Source organism: Cervus elaphus, chromosome 11 (assembly GCF_910594005.1).
Source record: "Cervus elaphus chromosome 11, mCerEla1.1, whole genome shotgun sequence".
NCBI lineage: Eukaryota > Metazoa > Chordata > Mammalia > Artiodactyla > Cervidae > Cervus > Cervus elaphus.
In genome coordinates, this window is record NC_057825.1 from 32,468,517 (window position 1) to 32,493,068 (window position 24,552).

The window sequence follows — 24,552 nt, forward strand, 5'->3', positions numbered from 1 at the left end:
GACTGCTAGCCTAGCACACGAACAGCTGCTGCCGTAACTCAGGCACAGGCTTCAGCCTAGAGCCCGAGCCCTGCCCCTTTGGCCCCACTGCTCAGACGGAGCCCCTGTTATGAAGTAGCCAGTGTTCCCAGGTGCTGATCACTCCCGCTGGGCTCCAAATACTCCTGAACCCCTCTTGGAAAAAACCAAGGAAGAGAAAGACGGGAGACCATAAAGAAGAAACGCAGAGAGAGTCAAAGGGAAGAGAAGGCAGGCAACCAACTTTGTAACGATACTCATTCCTTTATTATCGACTGTGTTAATTTGAACAGGGCTGGGGCCTGCAGGCTGCTGGCAGCATTGAGCTGCAGGTGCATTTCAGCTTGACAGAGAGATCTCATCCTAAGCCAAGGAGACAGAGGGTAATGTTTTATATATATATTTATATATTACATATGTCCTGTATCATCAACTGTATAGAGTGAAAAGAACGGGCCACTGCATTGTTAATCGCTGTCCTAAATAAAGACCATAGCAACAGACATGGAAATTTGGTCCTAATCAAGGCCCTTACTTTGTCAACCAAGTGTTGGATACATCAAAAGGAAAAGAAGAGAAAGAGAGACGGAGAGACTGAGATCCAGCCACCCCCGTGGCCCTGTTCCCAGCATATCTTACACGGAGTGTAAAGTGTCCCCTGTGAAGGTAAACACACACACACATAAACACGCGCACACACACACACATACACAAAACTGCAGGCAGGAGCTCCTCCTCTGACCACACCTCGGGCCCAGCCCTCCGACTGGGGGTGGGGAAGTTGGGTACATTGTGCTATAAGACTGTGAGGGTCAAGTGAGCAGACAATGCAGAGTCGATGTGTCCAAGTGATGAATAAGGGTAACACATGAGGCTTCATCCACAAACAAGACAGAGGTCAGTGGGAGAGGCTGCTCAACGCAGGCCTGGAGGTCCCTCTGTGCCCAGGCCACCTGGAAAATTTCTACACGCCACTCCTGTCCTAGCCACAGCCGAATCTCTGATGTGAATCCTGAGTCTCAAACCATCTTCTGGGCTCTGATGAAAAACGTTGTTTCCTTGAAGGACAGGCGCCAGTGGAAAATGAATGGCCCAACCACCTGGTGTCATAGTTACAGCAGCAATGATAGCATCATTGAAGTAAACCAAACCACAGCTTGGTCCTCAGGACAGAAACTGAGCTGTGTGCAAGAAGGGTTCATTTCCTGCTGGAAAGAGAATAACCAGGTAGTCACTCCCCACCGCCACCTCCCACACACCAAATTTCAGGCAGCCCTGTCAGTTTCATGGCTTTCCCCAGTGACTAAACTCCTCATATTCTAGTCACTGGAGACTGCATATTAGGTCGTTTTGCAGTCCCAAACTATGTGTTTTCATTCATGACTACCTCTTCACTCTTCCACCAAAATATACACTCAAAAGGTAAGTCAATGAAAATTAATCTTTCTTTTTGGTAGAAATTCACCCGAGATATCCAGAGGCATCTTGGGATGTCACAAAGGGAAGTGAGAGGATTTCCTTAGGGACCAATTTGCACAATGCTGAAGGGTCAGTCTTGTCAACAAAACAGTGCCCAACAAATGTGATTCAGGAACAGGGATAATGGGCAGAGTTGGCAGGTTGTGCCTGGGTCTCCATCTCCTGTGCTCCATGAGCAGGGAGAAGCATCAGATTCCGGTACCTTTGTTTAGCCAGAGAGAGGACACTGATCCTCCCACTAGTAGCAGGGATACAGGCAGCTGCAGGGAATGATGAGGGCTGGAAGAAGCAGCATCTCAAAGATGGAGAGTTGGCCTGATTCCTTGTCGGCCAAAGTGACTTCTCAGAGGGAACGGAAACAAATGGACGTCCCTTGATGACTGTCCACACTGTCTCCATTACTGTCCCATGTCCCGGAGGTCCCGAGGAGGCAGCGACTGGTCGGTTCACAGTTCCCTTCCCCGAGTGGGTAAGGTGGGCAGGAAGCAGTTCGGGAAGCCATGAGTTCTTGCCAAAGCTGAAAAGCATGGGCTGTGCGGACGGGGTCACTGGAGTCCTTGATAAGGAGCCCGAGAAGCGGAAAGAGGCTGTTTGAAGCCCGGAAAGCAGAATGGGGCTCTCCTTCCGCTGGGAGCACACGCTCACCATCAGCAGGATGGATGTCTCCTGTCTTCAGCACACATCTTGTATTTCTGTAGTCCAAGAAAGTGCTCAGCAGCTGCTCACCGGCGGCGCAGGAGGAGATGTGAGATTCCGGGACAAGCCAGGTAGAAAAAAATACACACAGGCACCTGCGTCTTCCCTTCTGGGCGCAATTGACTGGAAGGAGAGTGAGGTCTGACGGGGGCAGCGGGGTGGGGTCTAAAGTCAAGAGGAGGAGGAGGCTGGGCGGTGAGCACGGCAGGGTCAGGAGAGGGCTCCTTTCCCACACGAACCGAGTTCCACGAATAAATAACATTAATTAAATAAAGGAGGCCAAGAGCCAGCAGAGGCACGCCTGCTGGGGTCCCCCACCAACATACGCACACGCACATGCGCCCACACACGCACACGCACGCACGCACACCGAGCGGCAGCGAGATGAGCCAGGGTTGGCCACCCTGTCCCTGGGGGTCTGGGCGGGGGGGACGGGGCAAGCCCGACGGAAGGTTGTCACTCGTGATCAAGCACTGTCGTGGGACGCAGAGCAGCAGAGGCGGCCAGCGAGGCGTGTGCGGTGGGAGGTGGAGGCCGCTGAGGACTCTGGCACCTGTAGGGGTGCGGATGAGGTTGGGGGGTTGGGGGTGCAGGAAACAGAAAGTGAGAACTTTTCTTTCCCTCATCCTGTCGCTGTAGGAACTCAGCCCCCGCAGCCCCAATTATCAGTCTCCCTTCACGCCTTTAGGGTACAACCACAACCCTCCTCAACGTCCACCAGCCCCCCGCACTGTGGTTTCCGCGCTAAATCCATTGCTCACTCTGACCGTGATGGTACTGACCAGGATCTGGACTTCCGGACTTTAGACGTGGAAGGTCTTTCCAGAAAGCTGTCCAACCGCATGAGCCTCTCCATGTGTAGTGCACGGGGGTCTTGGTCTTGGTCATGAGAGAATTCCATCTCAAAGACCGCGGGCGGGGACACATCCAACTCCAGAAACATGATGTTCTCAGCCTGTGGGGGGAATACCAGGCCAGAGGTGAGCACTGGTCCTGATGGCCAGCATCTTCTAGGCACTCGGGGAGATAATGGAAGTAGCAAGGGTAATGAGGCAGGTAGAGGAAGCAGAGGTTGCAAGCATCCACCCACCCTTTCTATTTCCCAGCTGCTTACCCTGTACCTGGGGTGGGACCCCATTGCCATGGCAACCCGAGCATACTGGCTGATCGGCCTCTTGTAGCCCACTGCAGACGTTGGCCGCTTCTTCATTTGGCTGCTATTGCTGTAGGGAAGAGGCTATGTTTTAAATCAGTTTCCTCTGAACACAAAGGGAGAGTGATATCATGAAGGATTACATATCATTCAGGTAGTCAGGAGGCCGCACAGACTGCCAGTTCTGGAATTTGCTTCTCTTTGCTCTAATACCATCTGACGACTCAAGAGAGTAATAACACAAAAAGACATTCATCACTCTTGTTGCTTCAATTTTTTTCCACAGTGAAAAGGTCTGACATAAGACTGGGCTGAAGAAAGGCAATCCAATCTTATTTTAGCTGTCAGACTCACAGACTGACTTCACATACTAAACAAAGGGAGAAGATTCACATTTTTCCAGTTTCAAAACTTATTGGTAGTGGTTTAGTTGCTAAGTTGTGTCCAACTCTTTTGCAACCCCATGGACTGTAGCCTGCCAAGTTCCTCTGTCCATGGGATTCTCCAGGCAAGAATACTGGAGTGGGCTGTCATTTCCTTCTCCAGGGGATCTTCCTGACCCAGGGATCGAACCCAGGTCTCCTGCATTGCAGGCAGGTTCTTTACCAACTGAGCTATAAGGTAAGCCCCTCAAAACTTATTACAACATTGTAATTCAACTATACATCAATAAAAAAATTAAAAATTTATTACAATGTTACAGTAATCAAGGCTGTGTGATACTGGCATAAGGAAAGAGATAAGGATCAATGGAATAGAATTAAGAATCTAGAAATAAACCCTTATATTTATTACAAGCGACTGATTCTCTATAAGGGTACCAAGACTATTCAATGAGGCATGAACAGTCTCTTCAGCAAATGGCACTGGTACAGTTGGATAGCCACACACAAAAAAATGAAGCTGGATTCTTCCCTTGTACCATATATAAAAAACTAACTTAAAAATTAATCATAGACTTCAATGTAAGTGCTAAACCTATAAGACTCTTAGGTAAAACAAAGGAGTAAATCTTCATGACCTTATAAAATGGGGGAAATTATCTGCAAATCATCCATGCGATACATGAGTTGTATTTAGAATCTAAAAATAACATAAAAAATAAAAATAACTCTTATAAATCAACAATAAAAAGACAAATAATCCAATTCAAAAATGAACAAAGGATTTGGGTAGCCATTTCTTCAAAGAAAATATATAATGGCCAATAAGCACATGAAAAGATGCTCAACACTATTAGTTATTATGAAAATGCAAATCAAACCCACAGTGAGATACCACTTCATGATACCTCATTGGTTACTAAGATAACTATAATCCTGGAAGACAGATAATAACACATGTTGGTGAAGATACAGAGAAATTGGACCCTACAGGCATTGTTGGTGGGAAAATAAAATGAAGCAGCCTCTTTGCAAACAGTATAGCGGTTCTTCAAAAAGTTAAACATAGAGTTACCATATGACCTGGTGCTTCCATTACTAGAGGTACATAGTCAAGAAAACTGAAAACATATGCCCTACAAAAACTTGTACATGAATGTTCAAAGAAGAATTATTCATAACAGCCAAAAAGTAGAAATAACCCAAATGGCTATTCATTTATGAAAAATAAACAAAATGTGGAATATCATAGAATGGAATATTATTCAGCAACAAAAAGGAATGAAGGACTGATGCATGCTACAACGTAGAAGAACCTTGAAAACATTTTGCCAAGTGAAAGACAGTAGATATAAAAGGCTCCATGTTGTATGCTTCCATTTATATGAACTATCTGGAATAGGCAAGTCCATAGAGACAGAAAGTGGACAGATTGGTGGTTTTCTAGGGATGGGGACACTGGGGAGCTAATGGGTTTGAGGTTTCTTCTCGGAGTGATGAAAATGTTCTGGAATTAGACAGTGGTGCTGTTATATAACTGTGAATATACTAAAATCCACTGAATAATATACTTTAAAATGGTGAACTTTATGTATGGTTTATATTCAATAAAGCTATTACTTATAAAACAAACAAAACTCAGGCTTGGCTTTTAAAACATGCATATTCTTTGACCCAAATTCCCATTCCTAGGAATTTCCCTAAGGAAATAATCAGAGATGGGGAAATTTGGGATGTTTGCTGCAATATTATTTACAAGTGCAAACAATTAGAAACAAACCAAATGTGTACCAGAATGGACAAGTTAAATTATTATTCAGTCATGTGAAGGAATATTATGCAGTTACATTGTTTTTGGCTTTATGTAACCATGAAAAGATTTCTACAACATATTAAGTAAAAAAGCAAATAAAAAGATGAAATTTGTTTTGATCTTAAAGAAGTGTGTATACATGTGTGGATGCTTAGAAAGAAGTTTGGATATTCAACAAAATGTTAATAGTAATGATCTTTGGATGGTTTTACAATTTTTAAAATGTATGTGTATAAGTTTATATCTAATAAGTTATTTCAAATACTCAGAAAAGCACAGAAAATAATATATATCTGTTTACCTACCATTCAGTTTTGCTAAATCTTAACATTTTGTTATACTTAACACCAAATCTTTTTTGAGAAGTAAAATGTAGGCACAGTTTTTTTTTCTTTTTTTTTTTTTTTAGGCACAGTTTTTAAGACTTTCCTTCTCCAGAATTAATCCCTCTCTTGAGTTTGGTGATTATTAATGTCAGGCATGTTTTTATATTTACTTATATATGTATATATTCATAAATAATATATATAGTATTGAATGCCTATTTCTAAATTTTGTGCTGTATAGTACAGATACATTTTTTGTGTGCCCAAACATGTCTTTTTTATTTATCCATGCTGCTCTAGATTACAGTTTAACTATATTGATTATCTTAAGGTTTCAATATAGCATTTTATGTTTTTTATATATTCTCTTGTTGATGGACATGTAGGTCAATTCCTTTTTCTCTCTCCCTTTCTATTTAACACAGTGCTGTTGTAAAGATTTCTGTATCTATAAGTATCTTTAAGTATATATTCAACAGTTTCTTTGGGGTATATATCCAGGAATGGAATGGTTCCAACGTGCATCTTCAGTTTTACTAAATATTGCCAAAGTGGCTACATACCTACAAGAAAGTTCCCATTGCTTTATATTCTGGACAACACATAGTATGTAAGACTTTTTACTCTCAGCAACTTAATGAGTATGAGGTATTTGATTATTCAAAACAAATAAAAATAGGAAAGAAAATGACAGTTATTTCCACTAAAAAATTAACAGGGTTTAGAGTCAGGCAGATCCAAGTTTGAATATTGGCTCTGCCCCTTAGGCTTTGTTACCTTGGGAAGCAGCTTATTATCTCTGAGCTTCGTATATCTCATCATCATCCTACAGAACTGCTGAGATTAACAAGAGAAGCACGGAGCACAGTACACTGCAAGCGTTCAACACACGGCAGCTGTGATGATTATTTATTCTCAGCTCCTCTTGCTGATTTCAAACAGGGATACAAACAAGCAATGAAAAAAGCCAAAAGGCAGACAGAAGACAGAAGAGAAGAAACAGGCTGAGTAACTCAGAGATAGGACATTCTGTCCTTGACTAGAACAAGCCGTGCAGGACCTGACAGAACAAGGCCAGCCTTCTGCCACAGCAAGTAGTGAAAAACCAGTCTCAGGTTTTATATAAAAGAATGCTGGGCTCCACTTGGGGTTCCCACCAACCCCTCTTCATAGATGAAAAGGAAGGAAGGAGGAAGCTGTAGAAGCCCCAGCTTGCTCTGCTGCTGTGGACCCTCTAAGAGGTGGGGAGGCGGCTTTTGGCGGAGAGGAGCAGAAAAATCAGTAAAATAATAGCTTATCATTTATAAGGTATATCTCTGCATCTCATTCAAACTTTACAACAACCTCCTGAGGAATAGCTTATCATTTATAAGGTGTATCTCTGCATCTCATTCAAACTTTACAACAACCTCCTGAGGTTCAGACGGGACAGACAAGGAGACTGAGGCTCAGAAAAGCGAAATGCCTTGTGCGCCCAAGGTCATACAACTAGGAAGAGACTGGAAACTGAACCTTCCCAAATACTCCTTTTAGGATGCCACGCTGTCTTTCAGGAGCACACACAGAACTGTCTGGGCCTCAGCGTGCCTTGAAGGCTGCAGGCTCTGGGAATGGGACAAGTGAACAGGGCTGGACGAGCAGAGCCGTGATCAGTGTGAATTGGCAGCCTGACCCAATAAAGATGCCAGGGCTATTCTGGGTGGCAGGAGGGAAGAAGGGGGTGGGGGAGGGGAGTCTGTAATTGGGACACCAAACTTCCCATCTCCTCTCTCTCTGCCCCAGGCCTACTTTCCATGATTGATCCCTCTGTAGTAAGCAGGTTGTGGCTGACAGCCCAGAATGGAGGCCTGGCTCTGGAGTATCCACCCCTCCCTAAAGAAAGCCACAGCAGTTTTCTTGTGCTTAGTAGATCCTCAGAGTTCTCTTAGGACCCTTTCTCCACACAGCTTCTATCACAAGATTATATATATTCTCCCCTTAATATTAAAAAATCAGTCCCATCTCAAAGGCTGATCCCAATCTCATTGCCAGCTGTCTGCTCACCATACCTTTCTTCTGTTCTGAAAACCAGCAGGCAACATCATAGGATGTGTTTTCTCTTTCCACGTCCTTTACAAGCACCCACCACAGCAAACCTGACTTTTCTCCATGATCGATCAGGTTCCCCCATCCCTATGGGTCAGCAGTCCACCTTGCAGCATCCCTTGGCACATCTGAACTTCCCCGCCCCCTTCCCACGGCTCCTCCGTATGGCTCACCGCCTGCCTGGGAAGGCAAAAACTTCTCCTTGTTTCAGATTCTTTTTCAGTTTTCACAGGCCTGGGAACAAATCTAGGGACTCAACCCAGAGCTGAGAATGTTCTGACTAAGGTAAACTTTGCCTCTGTAACAAAACCAGAGTAACCTTCTATCCTTATTCTGTTTAGAGCAAGGAATGCTCTCTCTAAACTTGGAGGCAGCCCAATTTAAAAATCAAAATCTAAAACAAAAGCAACAAATCAAACTGTCCTTCTATGGCACTTGTAAGGGATGATGACAAACTGGTTTCTCTGGAGTCCCCAAAATCATCATGTTGGCTTATTGGTATGACAGCAACCATTTATGGACCATCCTCTGTGCGAGGTAGTGGCCTAGAACATCCCCCCACCTCCCCAACACATAGACACATGTGCATTATTTCATTTCAAACTTGACAGTCCTGCAGGGATTTTTGTTTCATTATCCCGACTTTGCAGGTGAAGAAACGTGGGTTCAGAGAAGTTAAGAAACCCTCTGAAGGCAGAGCAGGGACTAGAATTCCAAATGTTCTACATCCCAAAACCAGTCTCTTTCTACTGCACCATGATGCTCTGAAAAGAATCTAGGGTGGCCAGGAATGCAAAGAGCAAAGGACTAAAGTTACAAATAGAATTTTTGAACTGCAAACCATGGGCTATAGCTGCCAAATATACAACCCTTAGAAGACAGTTGTGTATAAATACAATTAAAAATAAAGTCTATTATGAGAAGCCAAACATAAAAGGTCCTACTTGTAAAACTGTGATGGTTGAAGGTGGCTGCCAAGATTTTTTCCAAAGTAACTTCAACCAAAATTATTTGTGATTGTGGAACAGACCTCACCTGAAGTTACCATGTATCAGAGAGAGACAGTGGAGAAAAAAGAACACAGGACAGACTTCCAAAATAAGTTGACACGAGTGTGTTTCAAGAGCTCCCCGACAATAACTCCTTGTTTTAGAAAGAAGCACGGGTTAGAGTGTGGGGGTAAATGCCTGCAGCTAGAAGAAGAGAGGAGATGTTTTTTCCAGCCAAAGCTTTCTAGAGGGACAGCATGACTTTAGATAATTTCTTTCCAACAATGCTTTTGTCCTCTCATTTTGAGCAGCCTTCAATGTCTCATCCCCAGAACACCACAGGCCAAAGCAGAATACTCCACAGGTGAATTGAGCAAAGGGGACAATGCCTTCATTAGTTAAATATGTTTTGGGACAGAAGAGGTTTTCAGCCCCGATCAAGTTATATTGCAAACAGTGGGACCCAGTCCTCCCAGAGAGGCAGCTTGTTCTACAGTCTCAGGCCCCAGAGCTCCCCGAAATGGGGGAAGCTGCATCCAAGGCCCTCCCCTCTCTGGCTGTGAAAGGAGGGGCTTGGGGCACAGATCCAGGCCAGTGACTCTGACACCAGCATGCTAACCCTGAGGCTCTCTGTGTTGAGTCATTATCTCACTCGGGAATTCCAATTAGGAGGAGAGTGTTTTTACTTTATTTTAATCACCAACTGCTGCGGAAAAAAATTGCTTTCATAAAAATCTTCCTAGAACTGTTACTACTTCTCTGTTGTATTTCTGTGGTTTTTTAAAAGTTCTGAGATAAATATTATTTATTGCAGTTATCAGACAATGGACAGGTGACATTAAAAAAGAAAATAATTTGGAGCAGTAATTCAGAATAGCATGTAGTTGACTACCTGGTATTTATTAATAAGTCTTTTTGAAGTAATTTATTTATTGGAATTTTTTCTTAAAGAAATCTATAATACCTGTTTATATCAACCGTATTTAAGTACAGTGGAGAACACTGGGATGTCACAACTGCCTTAATACCTTTTACCCTCACCCAGATTATTTTCTACACAAAATATATACTCTGCATTCCAAAGAGGTACATACAGATTCTGTATGAAATAGCATGGTTAAGTTGTGAATATACTTAACCATAACTTTGAAAAAGCTTGTAAAAGTATTTATATGTTTACAATTTTAATATAAAATTTTATGGAAACACAGTCCATTTGGGATCCAATCAGAAAGCTGCTAATGGAGACATACAAATGCGGGCTGGTGAACAACTGTATGCAGATTTAAGCCAACAGGGTATGTATGTCGAGGTTGTTCTTCCCAAAAAGTTATGGAAATGAAAACACTACAGAGTAAGCTAAAGCAAGCAGCTTTTGAGGAATGAGCCAAATTTTTAGGCTTCCCAAGGACAAAGAAAACACTGAATCTTTCTCTCTTTGCCTTACTAGGCAGGAGAGGGAATAATTCAACAGTAAGCAAAGATACCAACTGGAGGACTTCTATTTTACAAGCTGTTACTTGTATCTACTCTAAAAATCATTTAACATGTCCTATTTTAAGATAGCTGTTTTAATTTTTTTGTCTGTGTATAGCTTTTCAGTGTATGCAAACCATTTTATTTTTGCAAAAAAAAGAGAAGTTATTTTAAAAGTTTTAAAAAAATTTAAAGTTATTTGAGTAAAAGGAAGAAAGTAAACTTAAAAAAAATTGAATAAAGAATGGAAATTCATAAACATTAAGCAGAAAGTGTATTTTAGCTGCAGGCAAAGTACCACCATGCTTTGAAGTCTGATTGTGTGCTTAGGCAGTCAAGTAAAAATTGCAGGGCCAATGTTTTGAGAAACGAATAAACTCCTCTGAAGCATGAAATTTTCAAAACTCAAATCAAGATCCTTTTTCAGTTCCAGATTAAAGGAAGAGGCATGACGATTAAATGCAATGCACCATCACAGGTGGCCAGGTGCAGGTGGGGAAGAGTTGCCTTAATGGATATTATTGAGTTAACTGGCTAAAATTGAATATTGCTTGTTGTGTATTCGTCTGGTGTCAATATAGAATTTCCTGAATCTGATCACTGTACTGTGGTTATGTAAGAGAATGTCCTCGTTCAACTTAGGAAATACTGGTAAAGGGTTGACTGTCTGCAACTTAATCTCAAATTGTTGGGGGCAGGGGATTAATCAAGCAAGATGTGGCAAGATGCTAACAACTGGGGAGTTTTGGTGAAAGGCACACGGGAATTCTTTGTATTATTCTTGATTTTCAAAATTAAAAATTCAAATATAAATAAACTATACCCCAATAAATTTTTTTAAAATAAAAGCCAGTAAGGCAAAAAAACAAAACCCAACATGCCTTCTCAGAGCTTCCCTCATCCATCTCTAATATAAAGAAATTCCTCTACGTACAAACTTTCAGCTCAAGAACTTTGTAAGCCCAAAATAACCTTACAAAGCAGAAGCCTCACCAGCATCTTCCTCCAGTAGATGGCAATGGAACAGTAGTTTCTGAACCTAGCTTCCCAGTAGAATCAGCTGGAGGCTTTGAAAAAACAATTTTTTAAAAAAAGTCCTGGAATCCACCCATAAGACCCCTCAAATCAGATTCTCTGGAGCCCAGCTCAGAGGTGATTCTAGATGCAGCGAGGGTGGAGAACATCTGCAATAAATGATGTACTACTACAGATCTCCACTTAGATTGGAAAGGTAGATTTTAAATCCAAACTGACAAAACAAAAAAAAATCCAAACTGACACCATTGAAAAGTCCTTTACTCATGAACTGGCTGCTTACAAACTTACACACGGGGTATGTATGTCAAGATTGGTTCTTCCCAAAGAGTCATGGAAATGAAAACACTGCAGAGTAAGCTAAAGCAAGCAGCTTTTGAGGAATGAGCCAAATTTTTAGGCTTCTCAATGACAAAGAAAACACTGAATCTTTCTCTTTGCCTTACCAGGCTAGGAGATGCCATAATTCAACAGTAAGCAAAGATACTGATTGCAGGACTTGGGCAGGATCAGCTCTTCAGAAAGTAGGCAAATCAAGTAGGCTATCTGATGCTCCAGTGAGGAGTTATGGATTTCTAAAATTAGCTTCCCACTCCAGCTTTGGGGAGACTCTTGCCCTAACTTGGTATTAATATTCCTAGGATAGATAAAGAATTGCCAGGGAAGTGCACTGGTGTCCAGCCTCCTGAGCACCCCTGTACACAGATTTTCAACAAAGGGACAGTGGTTCAGCTGGGTGAGGCAGTCACTCGGCTGGGTGTGCCTATCCAGTCTTGTTCTTCAGGGCCACCAGCAGAGGGAGCTGCACACCCAGCCAATGGATGTAAACTAAGAGCTAGGATGTGGAAACAGGTGGAAATGCTGAATCACCCAGCTGAGTAAGGCTACAAAGACCTCACCTGTCTATCATTTCTTGATCTGACTCCTTTTCTGTATTCCCCACTGGACTGTGAGCTCCGACTGTGTCTTATTGACCTTCTGTCTGCACAGTCTCCCACAGTGTCCAACACACAGTAAGTGCTTGGCAATATTATCTATTGATGCTGTTTTGAGCATCTGACAAACGAATATTCACCAGACTGGCCAAATGTTAGCCAGCTAGTATTTTCTGGACCAACGAGACACTGTATTTGATGTTCCTCCCTTTACAGAGATCCCTGTATTTGATCCTGAAAAAACCCATCCTCCATCTCCCCCAAGCGCCTGGCCACCCCCAACCAGGGGTGAGCTTGAGAGTCCCTAGGCCCAGACAGCGGGATGAGAGACTCACGCTCCACTGGGAACAAGGGGCTGGAACTTCCACTGCTCCTCCTCGCAGTCTAGGAAAAGCCGGTTCATGATCTTGTTCTTCTCCTCTGGGGGGATGAAGTTCTCGATGATCAGGTACCTGGGAGCAGGAATGAGGTAGAGGTGGGGGTTTGGGGAGTGAGACCACGCAGTGTAGGTGAAGGTTCCAAGAGGAGCAACAAGACACAAAGAGGCAGAGGGAACAGAGAAAATGGAAAAAACAAAAAGTCGGGGGGAGGGGGTCCCTAGAGAAACAATAGAGCCTGGAAATCACAGTTTCTCATGCAAAGATTATAGACTCAAGGCCTTAGGAGTTACCTCTGGCCAACACCCAACATGCCCTGTACAAGGGCATCTAATGCAGGCAGAGAACAGGAAGGAGAAAACAGGAGGTAGAAGATACTCCAATGGGTCCCTCCCCCATCCCTCAGACACCTTCCATTCCTATGGGTCATGGACATGGGTGAGGAGACAGAACTGAAGCCTTCAGCAGAGAGAGGAGCCTATCAGGGAGAGGCCCGGAGCCTGAGAGATGGCTGTGCGGGCCCCGGCTGGGAAGAGAAGGGGCCCTACTTGAGCTTGAGTTCCCGGGTCTGCTCATTCTGCGCCTCCTCCAGGTCCTGCCGCACGCGGATGTACTCATCGTGCTGGTCCTGGATCTCCGCCTTCACCGCCTGCAGCTTGGCGTAGAGCTGGCGGGGGAAGGTGCAGCTCAGAGGCGGTACGGAGTGGCACCCAACGAGGCTCGACTCCCCCAGCTCAGTCCAGGATGAGGCCAGGGTCCCCGTGTGAATGTCCCTCTATCCATCGGATCGGGTTCTCCTAAGGGCTGCCCCATCCCTCACTGTGACCTGTTAGCCTGCTCACTCTCAGCTGCTGTTCACATTGTGCAATGCTCAAGTTTGATGGGACCCGGGGAACCTTCTGGTCCAACATCCTCTTTCTACAGATGAGGAAACTCAGGCACAGGTTTGCTCAAGGTCACACAAGGTGAAGAAGAGCCTGATTCAGGACCCGAGTATCAGGACTACTGGTCCAGGGCTCAGGAGAGCCTCAGCCAGTTTGGAAGATGGCCCATCCCACTCCAGCCTCTCTAGTGCTCTCAAAAGGAGGGGTGTGGGGAGGGTAGCCCTGATCCCCCTGTCCGTCCCACTCCTAACACACCAGGAGGTGTGGAACCTGGAAACTGCCGCTGGAGCTGGGCCTCTGCCGGGCCTGCTCTGGCGCAGCCACCTCAGCAATCTAAGGGCTTTCCAGGCTCTTCCAGAATCCAGGCTGGAATCTGCGGCTTCCTGCCCTAGGCCCTCAGTTCATACACGTGCCATTCCCTGGCCATGGACCTCACAGGGTCCTGGTGGCTGATACTCTCATCTCTGGAGGGCCTTGTGCTTCCTCTTTGAGCTCTCCCGGACTCAAGTCTCCACTCCCCTGGCCTGCTCAGTGCCTGACTATCCAAACGGTGACTCACTGGTGACACCACAGGAAAGGGGGAAGTGACCCAGGAGCATGAGGGTGGTAACCCTGCAGAGCGGAAGTGAAGGCATTCCCAGCCTCTCAAGACCCTCCTGAAGCAAGAGAAAAGGTTCTATTCCACCCAGACCCCTGCATCCCCTGGCTCCTCACCCCAGCACCCAGGCAACATAACCCAAGGGGTCAGAGGTTCAAGCAAGATGGGGCGGGGTCGCTAAAGTACACCCCGCCTTGGGCAGGTGACTGCCGGGCCCGCACACACCGGGACCCAGGGTCCTGCTGTGGCAACTTACCTTCTTGAGTTTCTTGGTTTTGACCTCCACCTCCTGCTGCAGGGATGTGTAGGTGCCCCGGAGCTCCATGGTCTCCTCGTCCCGGAGCATCATCTCTTGCTGCATTTCCCGCTCACGGCGTTTCTAGGCCGGGGCAGGGGACGGGGCTCAGAGGAGCAGCACATACTGGGAAGACCCAAGGAAGCTCTGCCTGTCATGGAACCTGGCTCCGTCGTGGCCACAGGAGCCAGGAGGGCGCAGAGAGTGTCTCACAGCCCACGTCCATCGCTCCCACCCCATCCTTAGTGGAGGCCTCTCTGAACCTTCTTCTCAGCTCACAGGGCCACGCTTTCCCAGGCACTGCCCCATGTGGAAGGAGACCCCGCCCCTAACCTCTGGAGCCTTCCAGGGGTGTCGACCACATCCACTGATGCCCCGGTACTGGTTTTTCAGCTATCTCAGCCTCTCCTCTGTAGTATCACAGCTGATGGGTAAGACCAACAAACTGTGGTTCTTGATGCTTTCAGAAACAGCCCTACAGTTGGTGAAGAACTCACACCTTTGTGGAAGGTTTGGGAATTAGGACCAGGTGCCCTGTAGAGGGTGACATCTTGGGAGAGCCAGCACCTGGGCGGGTGGACCCATGGGATGCAGAGCGTTAGGTTCTCAGCCCTGTAATTCCAGGCACCCTCATATGACGACTCACTGCCCTCAGCCCCCCGACCTGACCTCAAGGCCATGCACCCCCCCAAGGGACCTGAAGCCCCCAGCCCCACCTGCTCGGCAATCTCCTGCCTCTTTAGTTCGAGCATCTTCTGCTGCTCGTTGGTGTGATCCATGATGTTCCTGCCCCCGATGAGCAGCTTGCTCTCCATGGCCTGGGGACACAAAGGGGTGAAGAGATGGGTTTTCAAAGGGCCAGAGCAGCCCCAGCTTGAGAGGTTTGGCTTCCCTGCCCTTCCAGGAGGGAACAGAAGATGTGTCCCAGATGGGGGCTCATGACCCTCACCAAGAAGGAAGTTTTCCCCTCCAGCCTCGTGGGCCCCAGCACAAGGCTCCCATTGTCAGCAAGACCATTAGGTGATACAAGGCAGGGAAGCCCTCAGAGAATACAGGGCACCTGATCTGTTTGCTTTGGATACGGATGGAAGGCTGGTTCACCATGCCTGGGGAAGGGAATGCGGGCGGTGATCTAATCCTGGCAACCAGGACCAGCTGGTGTTCAGGAGGTGGGGAGATGCAGGATACAGTCCCTGAGCAGCCTGGCCCTTTAGCTAACTGGCTCCTGACTCAGGAAAGGGGGTCTCATTCAGGCAGCAGGAAAGGGTCTGCTCTTCAGCTGGAAAACAGAAGAAAAGCCATAGGGAGAAGACTCCGTGGCACTGAAGGGCGTTTGGGGCCCCAGAAGCAGCACGCGTTTGGAGATGGCCAGAAAGACTTGAGCTCCACCCACTCACTGCAAGGTCTCAGCCCAACTACCCTTCATCTCTCACATCTGTAACCCTGGGGCCGCCCCTGCTCTGAGAAAGATAGCCAGCAGACATCCGCTGAGCCGTTACTGGCCAGGTGCCTCCAACTTTACCCCCAGAGAGACCTCACTCAACAAGGAAGGAAGCTAAGAGCACCTGGCCTCAGGTCATGTAGCTGGTTAACAAAGAGGTGAACCAGTCTCCCCACTGAGCCCTGTGCCATTCGCAGCCCCTCACCTGGTGCTTGGCACAGACACTGTGTAGGTGCTTACTGAATCTGAAGCTTAAAGAATAACAGCCAGGGATAAACTGCCAGTTGTGACTACCTAAAATGCATTTTCACTGTTGCTAGTCTGAGGGTGCTGCCCAGCTGTCCTCTGATTTCATCCCAGGCCTCCTGGAAGGTTGAAATCACTTTGAGCCACCAAAAGAAACTGGCTGCCTCCCCACTGGAATTCTTTCCAGTGGAAGTTGCTGACCGACTGAGGGCTCTCAAAGCAGGGAGTGCTGGCAGAATAGGGGAGCAGGGGGTCCCTGTGTCCCATACATCGTGGATGACAGAGCAGGACAGGAGTTGAAGGTGGCTTTTGGAGGGGGTCAGAGGTGGGGCTTCTCCCAAACCAGATGCTCTAGAGAAGACTCGAGTGAGGAAGGCACAGGGCCACAGCTGATGCCCTGCTTTTTTCTACCTGATTTAAAGACTGGGGATGAGGGTGGAGAGAAGCAAAGGGCAAGGAATCAAGAGGAAGAAAACAATTATTTTCTCTGCACCTGCTATGTGTCAGGTGTCTCACACTTATTTCTGCTCATAACCCTTTAAGCAGTGGATCTCAGATTTTGGTGTACATTAGAATCACCTGGGGAGCTTTTAAAAGGCTCAATGCCCAGGCTACACCCTGAAAGTGTTAGTCGCTCAGTCGTATCCAGCTAACTCTTTGTGACCCTGTGGACTGTAGCCCTCCAGGCTCTTCTGTCCACGGAATTCTCCAGGCAAGAATACTGGAGTGAGTTGCCATTGCCTACTTCAGGGGATCTTCCCAACTCAGTGATCAAACCTGGGTCTCCTGCATTGCAGGCAGTTTCTTTACAGTCTGAGCCACCAGGGAAATCCCAGACTATACCCTACCACCAGTTAAATTGGAAATGGAGGTAGATAGGGAGGTGGTGAGGTCCAGGCATCGGTGGATTTTAAAGGTTCCCAGGGGATTTTGCGGTGCAATCAAATTGGAGAATCACTGCTTTCTGCAGTCCCCAGAACCAGCATTATCTGAAAACTTGTTAGAAATGCAGAATCTCTGGCCCTCCACAGGCCTAGTGAATCAGCATCTGAGACCCCTTCCAGTAACTTGTGTGACATGCTTTAGGGACAAACTCAGGGAGGTTAAGTAATCCATCCAAGGTCACACCATGGCTGCTGCATATAAACGGAGACGCCAGACCCAAGTCTGCTTGATTCCCAAGCCCAGGCTCTTCCTACCGCAGACACTGTCAGTGTTTAGGAAGCAGAACCTGCTAAAAAAAAAAAGCAGCATTTTCCAGCAAGAGGAATCATGTCTGACTACTCTCCAAGAGTTCCCTCAGGGACAGAATAGATTATTCCAGTCCACGAGGAAGCCAATGGCCAGAACTTAAGAGGTTAAAATGCTCCTGGCAGAGGGGGAGGGGAGAGGGAACAGAGAAAGGGGAGGAGAAGGAGGGGAAGGAAACAAACAGGCATCTCTCCAGATGGAAAAATGTTCAAATGTCAGAAATCATGCAAGAAAGGATGCACAGGGTGAAATTCCAACTTCACAGATGCCCCCAAATCCCTGCAGGTGGGAAAGAGCAGGAGAATTTCTAGGCCATGTGAATGGACCAAAAAATGGCAGATGAGCTTCAACTAGTTTTACATTGGGGAAAAAAGTAATCCTAAATCTTCATTAAATGATAGCTGTGAGTAGTCAGTTATAAACCACAAAAAGAGGAAAAGCAAGGAGTAATTCTCTATGGTTCCCAGAAGACATTGGCTTAATATGCTGCCACAGCTAAAAAAGCCAATAGTATCTGGCCAGGTACCATCACCAAGGCTTTTTTGGGAACAAAACAAAAATCATTCTACCCTAATATAAAATCATGATGCAGCTGAATCTGGAGTACTGTGTATAGTTCTCTCACTGCATCTCTGGGGACTTGAAGGAGAGAGAAGATTCAGAAAAGGGCGGCTAAAACCATCCAAGGACTTAAAAAAAAAAAAAAATAGGACTCTTTAGTTGGCAAAGACAAAGAAAGGTTAAGGGAATGGACCTGGAAACTATACCATCAAAAGGTGTGAAAAGGAAAGATCGAGGCTTTTCTAATCAACCTCTAGTAGGGAGAATAAGAGCTTATACCTTGAATTTTTAGGACAAAGGGAAGTTCTTCTTTATAGAAGGTAATACATTTATGGAATGTGATATCTCAGGAGTACTGGATTGAATAACTCACAGTTCATCAAGGGATTCTGGGGACATATTTTTAACCTTTTATTGTCTTTCTCTGCTTTCTGAAAAAAAATTTCACTAATGTCAAAATAAGGACAGAAATAAAACAAACTGGAAAAAAAATTCACATATTCCTCATCATAGCTAATTAGCTTTTTACCCCAGATTTTTCCATATGCACACATCATTTTTTCATATCTATAGATATGGGATAAATATAAGTTTGCTGCTGCTGCTGCTAAGTCGTTTCAGTCGTGTCCAACTCTGTGCGACCCCACAGCTGGCAGCCCACCAGGCTCCTCTGTCCCTGGGATTCTCCAGGCAAGAATACTGGAGTGGGTTGCCATTTCCTTCTCTGAAATATAAGTTTATATCCTGCTATCAAATAGCTCAAGAATTTCCTGAACTAACACAACATTGTAAATCAACTATTCTCCAACAAAAATTTAAAAACAAAAGAATTTTCTGTTAATGATTGCATAATATTTGAACTTCCCTGGTGGCTCAGATGGTAAAGAATTCACTTGCAAAGCAGGAGATTCGGGTTCAATACCTGGGTCAGAAAGATCTTCTGAAAAAGGGAATGGCTACCTACTCCAGTATTCTTGCCTAGAGAATTCCATGGACAGAGGAGTCATAATATTTAGAGTGGATAATTTATAAAATAAACCCCATTATAAGAAATTTTGTTTGGTTGGTTAATATTTACAATAAACACTCTTATGCATATAATTTTTTTGGACATGCTGCTCGGCTTATAGGCTTTTAGTTCCCAGACCAGGGGTTGGATCTGGGTCACAGCAGTGAGAGCGTGGAGTCCTAATCACTGGACTGCCAGAAAATTCCCAATTTTTTTTATCTTTTAGATGATTTTCTTAGAAGGAAATTACAGAAGTGGACAAAAAATTATAAACATTTTGTATATCTTAGAACATACTGTCAAGTCACCTTTCTAAAAGTTTTACCACTTAAAACCACTGCCAGCAATAAATAATGGAACACTTTTAGAGAGTCATAGTCATGAAGTATTATCATGATCTTAAATTTGGCTTAATGATAGATATAAAATTGAGTCTCCTATTTATATTCTCTGTACCTCTGCGGTAGGCTTGCAAAGGTTTGCTCTCTCCTTTGCCAACATGCTCTTTTATGCTTGCTTTTTTGTGTTTTGGTGATTTTAAAGTGAGGAGATGGACCTGACTCAAAACAATTCTTTGTTTCTTCAGCCCCCACCTTCTCCAGCTACCCACACCCACCCAGCTCAAGAAGCCCAGCTGGACACAGGCAGACTCTAGGCTGCCACCCAGGCCTGGAATCTGATGCATCAGTCAAAGCTACCGGGGTCGCAAAGTCCCAAGGCTCCTCCCACTGCCACCCCCACGCCATGGTTCCCAGGATCGGTTTCTGTCCTGGTTCTTGCTCATCAGACTTCGTGTTAGGCCTCCTCCTTGGACTTTGAACTCTGTTTCAGGGTTTCTCCTTCTGGCCAGGGCCTGGGCTCCAGGCAGAGAATTTCTGGGAGATGACTGACTGCCCTTATCACCCCATTCCATTCGTCCACTGCTCCTACACGTCTCTGCCTGACCCGCCAGGACCCAGCACAGACATGGTCTAAATGACAGCCTTATCGGGTTCTTGCCAAGTCTTGTCCACTGGCCCAGCCTACGCTGTCAGTCAAGCCAGCCTGATAGAACCTGTCTTGTGCTAGAAAAGGGGGCTGGTCCTGGCACTAAAATCCGGGGGTGCACTCCAATCCAGGTGCAGAGTCTGAGCTTCCCCTTCTCCCCAGCCACAGTCCATTGCTGCCTGCATCACCCCCAAGCTCTGAGACATGTCATACGTGACTTCGGTTCTTTGCTTCGAAACCGTTTTCTGGTAGTTTTTTCTTTTCTGCTTTTCTCATTTCTCTGAGGATACCAATAGCCATCTCCTCCTTTTCCTCAGAGATCTCTGCCTTTATCACCTAAAGAGGGCAGGGGACAAGGATGCCTCAAATCCCACTTCAGGCTGGAAGGGTAAGAAGCAGAATATGGGGTTTCCAGTTCCCAGGAAAAGTTTCCCAGAGCTCTTAGCTGCCCCAGTTAATGCTGCCTTTGCGATTTCTCAGGGAAAAAGAGTTCAGGTGGGTGGAGCCTGTAGACAGGGCTGGGTTTGGGTCTACTGGTTCTGAATATGTCCAGTGTAACTAAAAGGCCAGTAGAGGCTGTGTGGGCGGAAAACAGGGCAGGGAGTTCCAAGGACATGGTCTGACTCTTGTGAGAGGGAAACAAATCATCGGATAATTAAGGTGACCTCAGGGAATCATCAACCCCAAAGCCCTGTGCTTCACAGAGGAGGAAACTGAGGCCCAGAAATGAAGACTTCTAAGTCTAGAACTCATAATTAAGGAGTTGGTATGTGTATCTGTTGAGGCTTCCCAGGTGGTGCTAATGATAAAAGAATCTGCCTGCCAATGCAGGAGCCACGGGTTCAATCCCTAGGCTGGGAAGATCCCCTGGAGGAGGAAATGGCAGTATTCCACTCCAGTATTCTTGTCAGGATAATCCCATGGACAGAGGAGCCTGGGGGGCTACAGTCCATGGTGTTGCAGAGTCGGACACGAGTGAAGCGACCGAGCACACATGCACATGTGTATCTGTTCCTATATTGACTACACACTTTCCTAATAATTTCCCAATTTGATTAGGGCCTTTGATTAGGGTATTAGAGGCAGGTCAGCTGCTGTGACAATTAGCATTTACTGACCAGAAACATATTAACACGTCTTTTGTTACCCAAATGTTACTGACTGGAGTGTTTCAGTATTCACTTACATAACAAATCGCCGGCCACAGGCATTATTAGTTCCTGCAAAATTCCCCTAGTTAATAGCCAAATTCACCACAGGGACCACGCCAGCCTGCAGATACAGCCTGGGATATTCAGAAGCTCCCCTCTTCCGATTCCACGAGCAACTGAAGTGCAAAATCAGGAGTAGAAAGGAGGCCCAATGCTCATTAAATGCTGATCTGGAAAACCAGCAAGGAGACAGCCAGGCGCAGCCAGCCACCCTCTGAGGAGATACCATCAAGTATGATTTTTACAGAGAAGCCAAACAGGCTCTGCCTTGTGACTGCCAGCTAAGCTATGACGTTCTGCAAGAGACAGGAGTCCTGGCTGCCACTTGCCATATGCCTATGGCTGGGTTGGGTCCTTCTTGCATTTATCATCCTATTTAATCATCACAAGAACCTCACGAGATAATGAATATGATCCCATCCTCAGACAGGTGAGGTGACTAGATTAAGGTTATGGAGACAGTAAATGGCAGAAGTAGTATTTAAACACCAGCCTCCTGATTCCAAGTCCTTGTGCCACAGTTTTCTCCTGGATTTGGGCAGGAAAGTGCCCTTGGGGGAAAGCAGCATTTGGTCTTTTCACCTTTGCCAACTGAGGAATCACCAGGAAAGCTCAGGGCCCCATTTCTTTCTCTTCCAGATGAAACAGGCAGGGCTCTGCTGAAGATGCTTCTGCCTGTTTGAGGTTCTTATGGGGGCCTCTGAGATGAGTGGGATAGAGTTCTTAAGTGCGTGTTTGTGGGGAGGGCATCAGTATCACTAGGGTCCCTGAGAGAGGGTGAAGCCCGAATGCTCATGTGAAGAGCCACCTCACAAGTTCCATGGTGGAAAGAAACAAAGAGCACTGGGTCTGCCAATCAGAGAACATGAATCTTGGCACACACTCTGCAATCCCGTTTGCTAAGAAATCTAGGGCATTAGCTCTTGGACTTCAGTTTTTCTCATCTGTAAAATGGGGCAAATACTCACTAACGTTGCAGGCTTTGGTAAGAATGGTGAGCTGGATAACAGGTGAAGAAATACCTCGTAAATGATAATGTACAACCAAATGTCAGAGGTTACTTCCTGGTGCAGTACCTGATTGACATCTATCCACCACTCATCACACAGAACAGAACAGACAACCAGTGCAGCAATCCTAGGTCCCACCTCTTAGGGAATACAGCCATGCCTACAGTCACAAACCTGTTTCTCCTTTTGTGGCCTCTAGTTATAGATCTTGAGGAACCAGCAGTAAGGGAAGAAGAAATGAAAGAAACAATGGCAAGGGGAAGAAGAATGATATTTTCAGTGATTCTCTGCCCTCAGGAACATAAATCAGGAAACTGAGTCTGAGTTTCCTGCCTTGGGTCTCCTTGGATGCCTCACAACACTACATGCTAGTAATTCTCTCATCCAGAAGAAGGAACAATTAGGACTTTCCTGGTGGTACAGTGGATAAGAATCCACTTGCTAATGCAGGGGACATGGGTTCAATCCCTGGTCCAGGAAGACTCCATATGTTGTAGAGCAACTAAGCCTGAGCACCACAGCTACTGAAGCCCATGCACCTAGAGCCCTTGCTTCGTAACAAGAGAAGCCACCTCAATGAGAAGCCCTCACACCGCAACAAAGAGTAGCCCCTGCTCACTGCAACTAGAGAAAGACCTCCTGCAACAAACATCCAACGCAGTCAAAAAAAGAAGGAACTATTAGAGATCAGGAAACATATTGGCCAGAGAATGAGATGAGCCGGATTCTACTTCCAGTCTTGCACTAGACAAGATATGGATGCCCAGAAATGCTTCAGTCCACCTTGGAGAAAAACAGGAAGAAAAAAATCAGCTCATCTGCTTGAGTAGGAAAACCACGATCACTTCAGATCTGATCCTTAACTTTGTCTTTCTCCTCTACTTCGTTCACTTATTTGCATTGTCCTAGAAGGTTTCTCTCCAACACTGGGGAAGAAAACCCAGCCAGACAAAAGAACACTATTAATACAATGTCAGAACTGGATGAGACCTAAGGATCCATAAAGTGTAGACTCCGTAGTTTACAGACCCTGGGTCATTCAGCCTCCAGCTTCCAGGCAATGCTTGGTCATTCCTTTCCAGCCCTCACTGTTCCTCATCCAGGCTGGTCTCTAAACCCGGGCTACTGTGAATCAGCAAATAGTGCAGAAAGCAAGGAATCATTGATTGATCATTTCTTACAGAACTGGAAGTGGAACTGACTTGTCCAAGTCACAGGATTACCAAAAACTGAGTACCATTAAGAATTATTCTCGACCCTGGGTCTCCCTCAATTATTCACTTAAGTCAATCTTCCAACCATGTGTTAACACATTTCTTTTACATATTTTTCTCCCTTAAAAATTCTAGATTTGTTTTTAACAAAGTAATATAGTGAAAGTGAAAGTCGGTCAGTTGACTCTTTATGAGTCCATGGACTATACAGTCCATGGAATTCTCCAGGCAAGAATACTGGAGTGGGTAGCCTTTCCCTTCTCCAGGGGATCTTCCTAACCCAGGGGTCAAACCCAGGTCTCTCACATTGCAAGCAGGTTCTTTACCAATTAAGCCACAAGGGAAGCCCAAGAATACTGGAGTAGGTAGCCTATCCCTTCTTCAGCAGATCTTCCTGACTCAGGAATCAAACCAGGGTCTCCTGCATTACAGGAGGATTCTTTACCAACTGAGCCACAAGGGAAGTCCTATATGCTTGCTGTTAAAAAAAAAAAAAGTATAAAGTGAAAAATAAAAGCCTCCTTCCTGTTATTAATAAAATCCCTAGAGATAACCATTATTAGTGAGTTCCTGTGATTCACTCCAGAAATTTAAACAATTTAAAGACAAAGTTAACCCTACCTATTGATTTATATTCTTGGCCATAGTGTTCAAGAAGATTTGTTGATTATATGAATGAACAGCCCCAGACTGAGGTCTGAGGCTGGGGTTTGCATCATGTGTAAGGACAGAGATGAGTTAAGCATCTCAGCAGATGCTCCCACTGGAGCCTATTAGCCAGGGATCTGGCATGAAGCTCCCTTTCTGAGTTGGTGATACAGGGTGGAGGGAAGATTGTGGGCTTTGGAATCAAGCAGATATCGGTTCATATTCCTGGCTAACATTCATAAGCATATGACCTTGGATTGTTCCTACATTACTGTGCCTTAGTATCCTCATTTGTCACATGGAGATTAAAACACTACTATTTCATGATGCTATTGTGAGGACTAAATAAAATAACTCAAGAATACAGTGAGTACTAGACATTGTGCACTCATGCTCAGAGTCATGATTGACTTTTTGAGACCCCATGGACTG

General features: G+C 45.5%; 1 protein-coding gene across 1 annotated transcript in view; it reads right to left on the reverse strand.

Moving 5' to 3' along the window:
* Nucleotides 1–262: 262 nt before the first annotated feature.
* The window catches only part of KIF3C (kinesin family member 3C), a 33,731-nt gene continuing 9,441 nt past the window's right edge, over nucleotides 263–24,552 (reverse strand). Inside the window, exons 3-9 of the mRNA XM_043917369.1 lie at nucleotides 15,259–15,360; nucleotides 14,504–14,626; nucleotides 13,314–13,432; nucleotides 12,724–12,840; nucleotides 3,308–3,416; nucleotides 2,976–3,148; nucleotides 263–2,746 (exon numbers count right to left, since the gene is read on the reverse strand). Of these exons, the coding sequence (XP_043773304.1) occupies nucleotides 2,650–2,746; nucleotides 2,976–3,148; nucleotides 3,308–3,416; nucleotides 12,724–12,840; nucleotides 13,314–13,432; nucleotides 14,504–14,626; nucleotides 15,259–15,360 (840 nt within the window). The 3' untranslated portion in view covers nucleotides 263–2,649. The remainder of the gene's footprint in view (nucleotides 2,747–2,975; nucleotides 3,149–3,307; nucleotides 3,417–12,723; nucleotides 12,841–13,313; nucleotides 13,433–14,503; nucleotides 14,627–15,258; nucleotides 15,361–24,552) is intronic.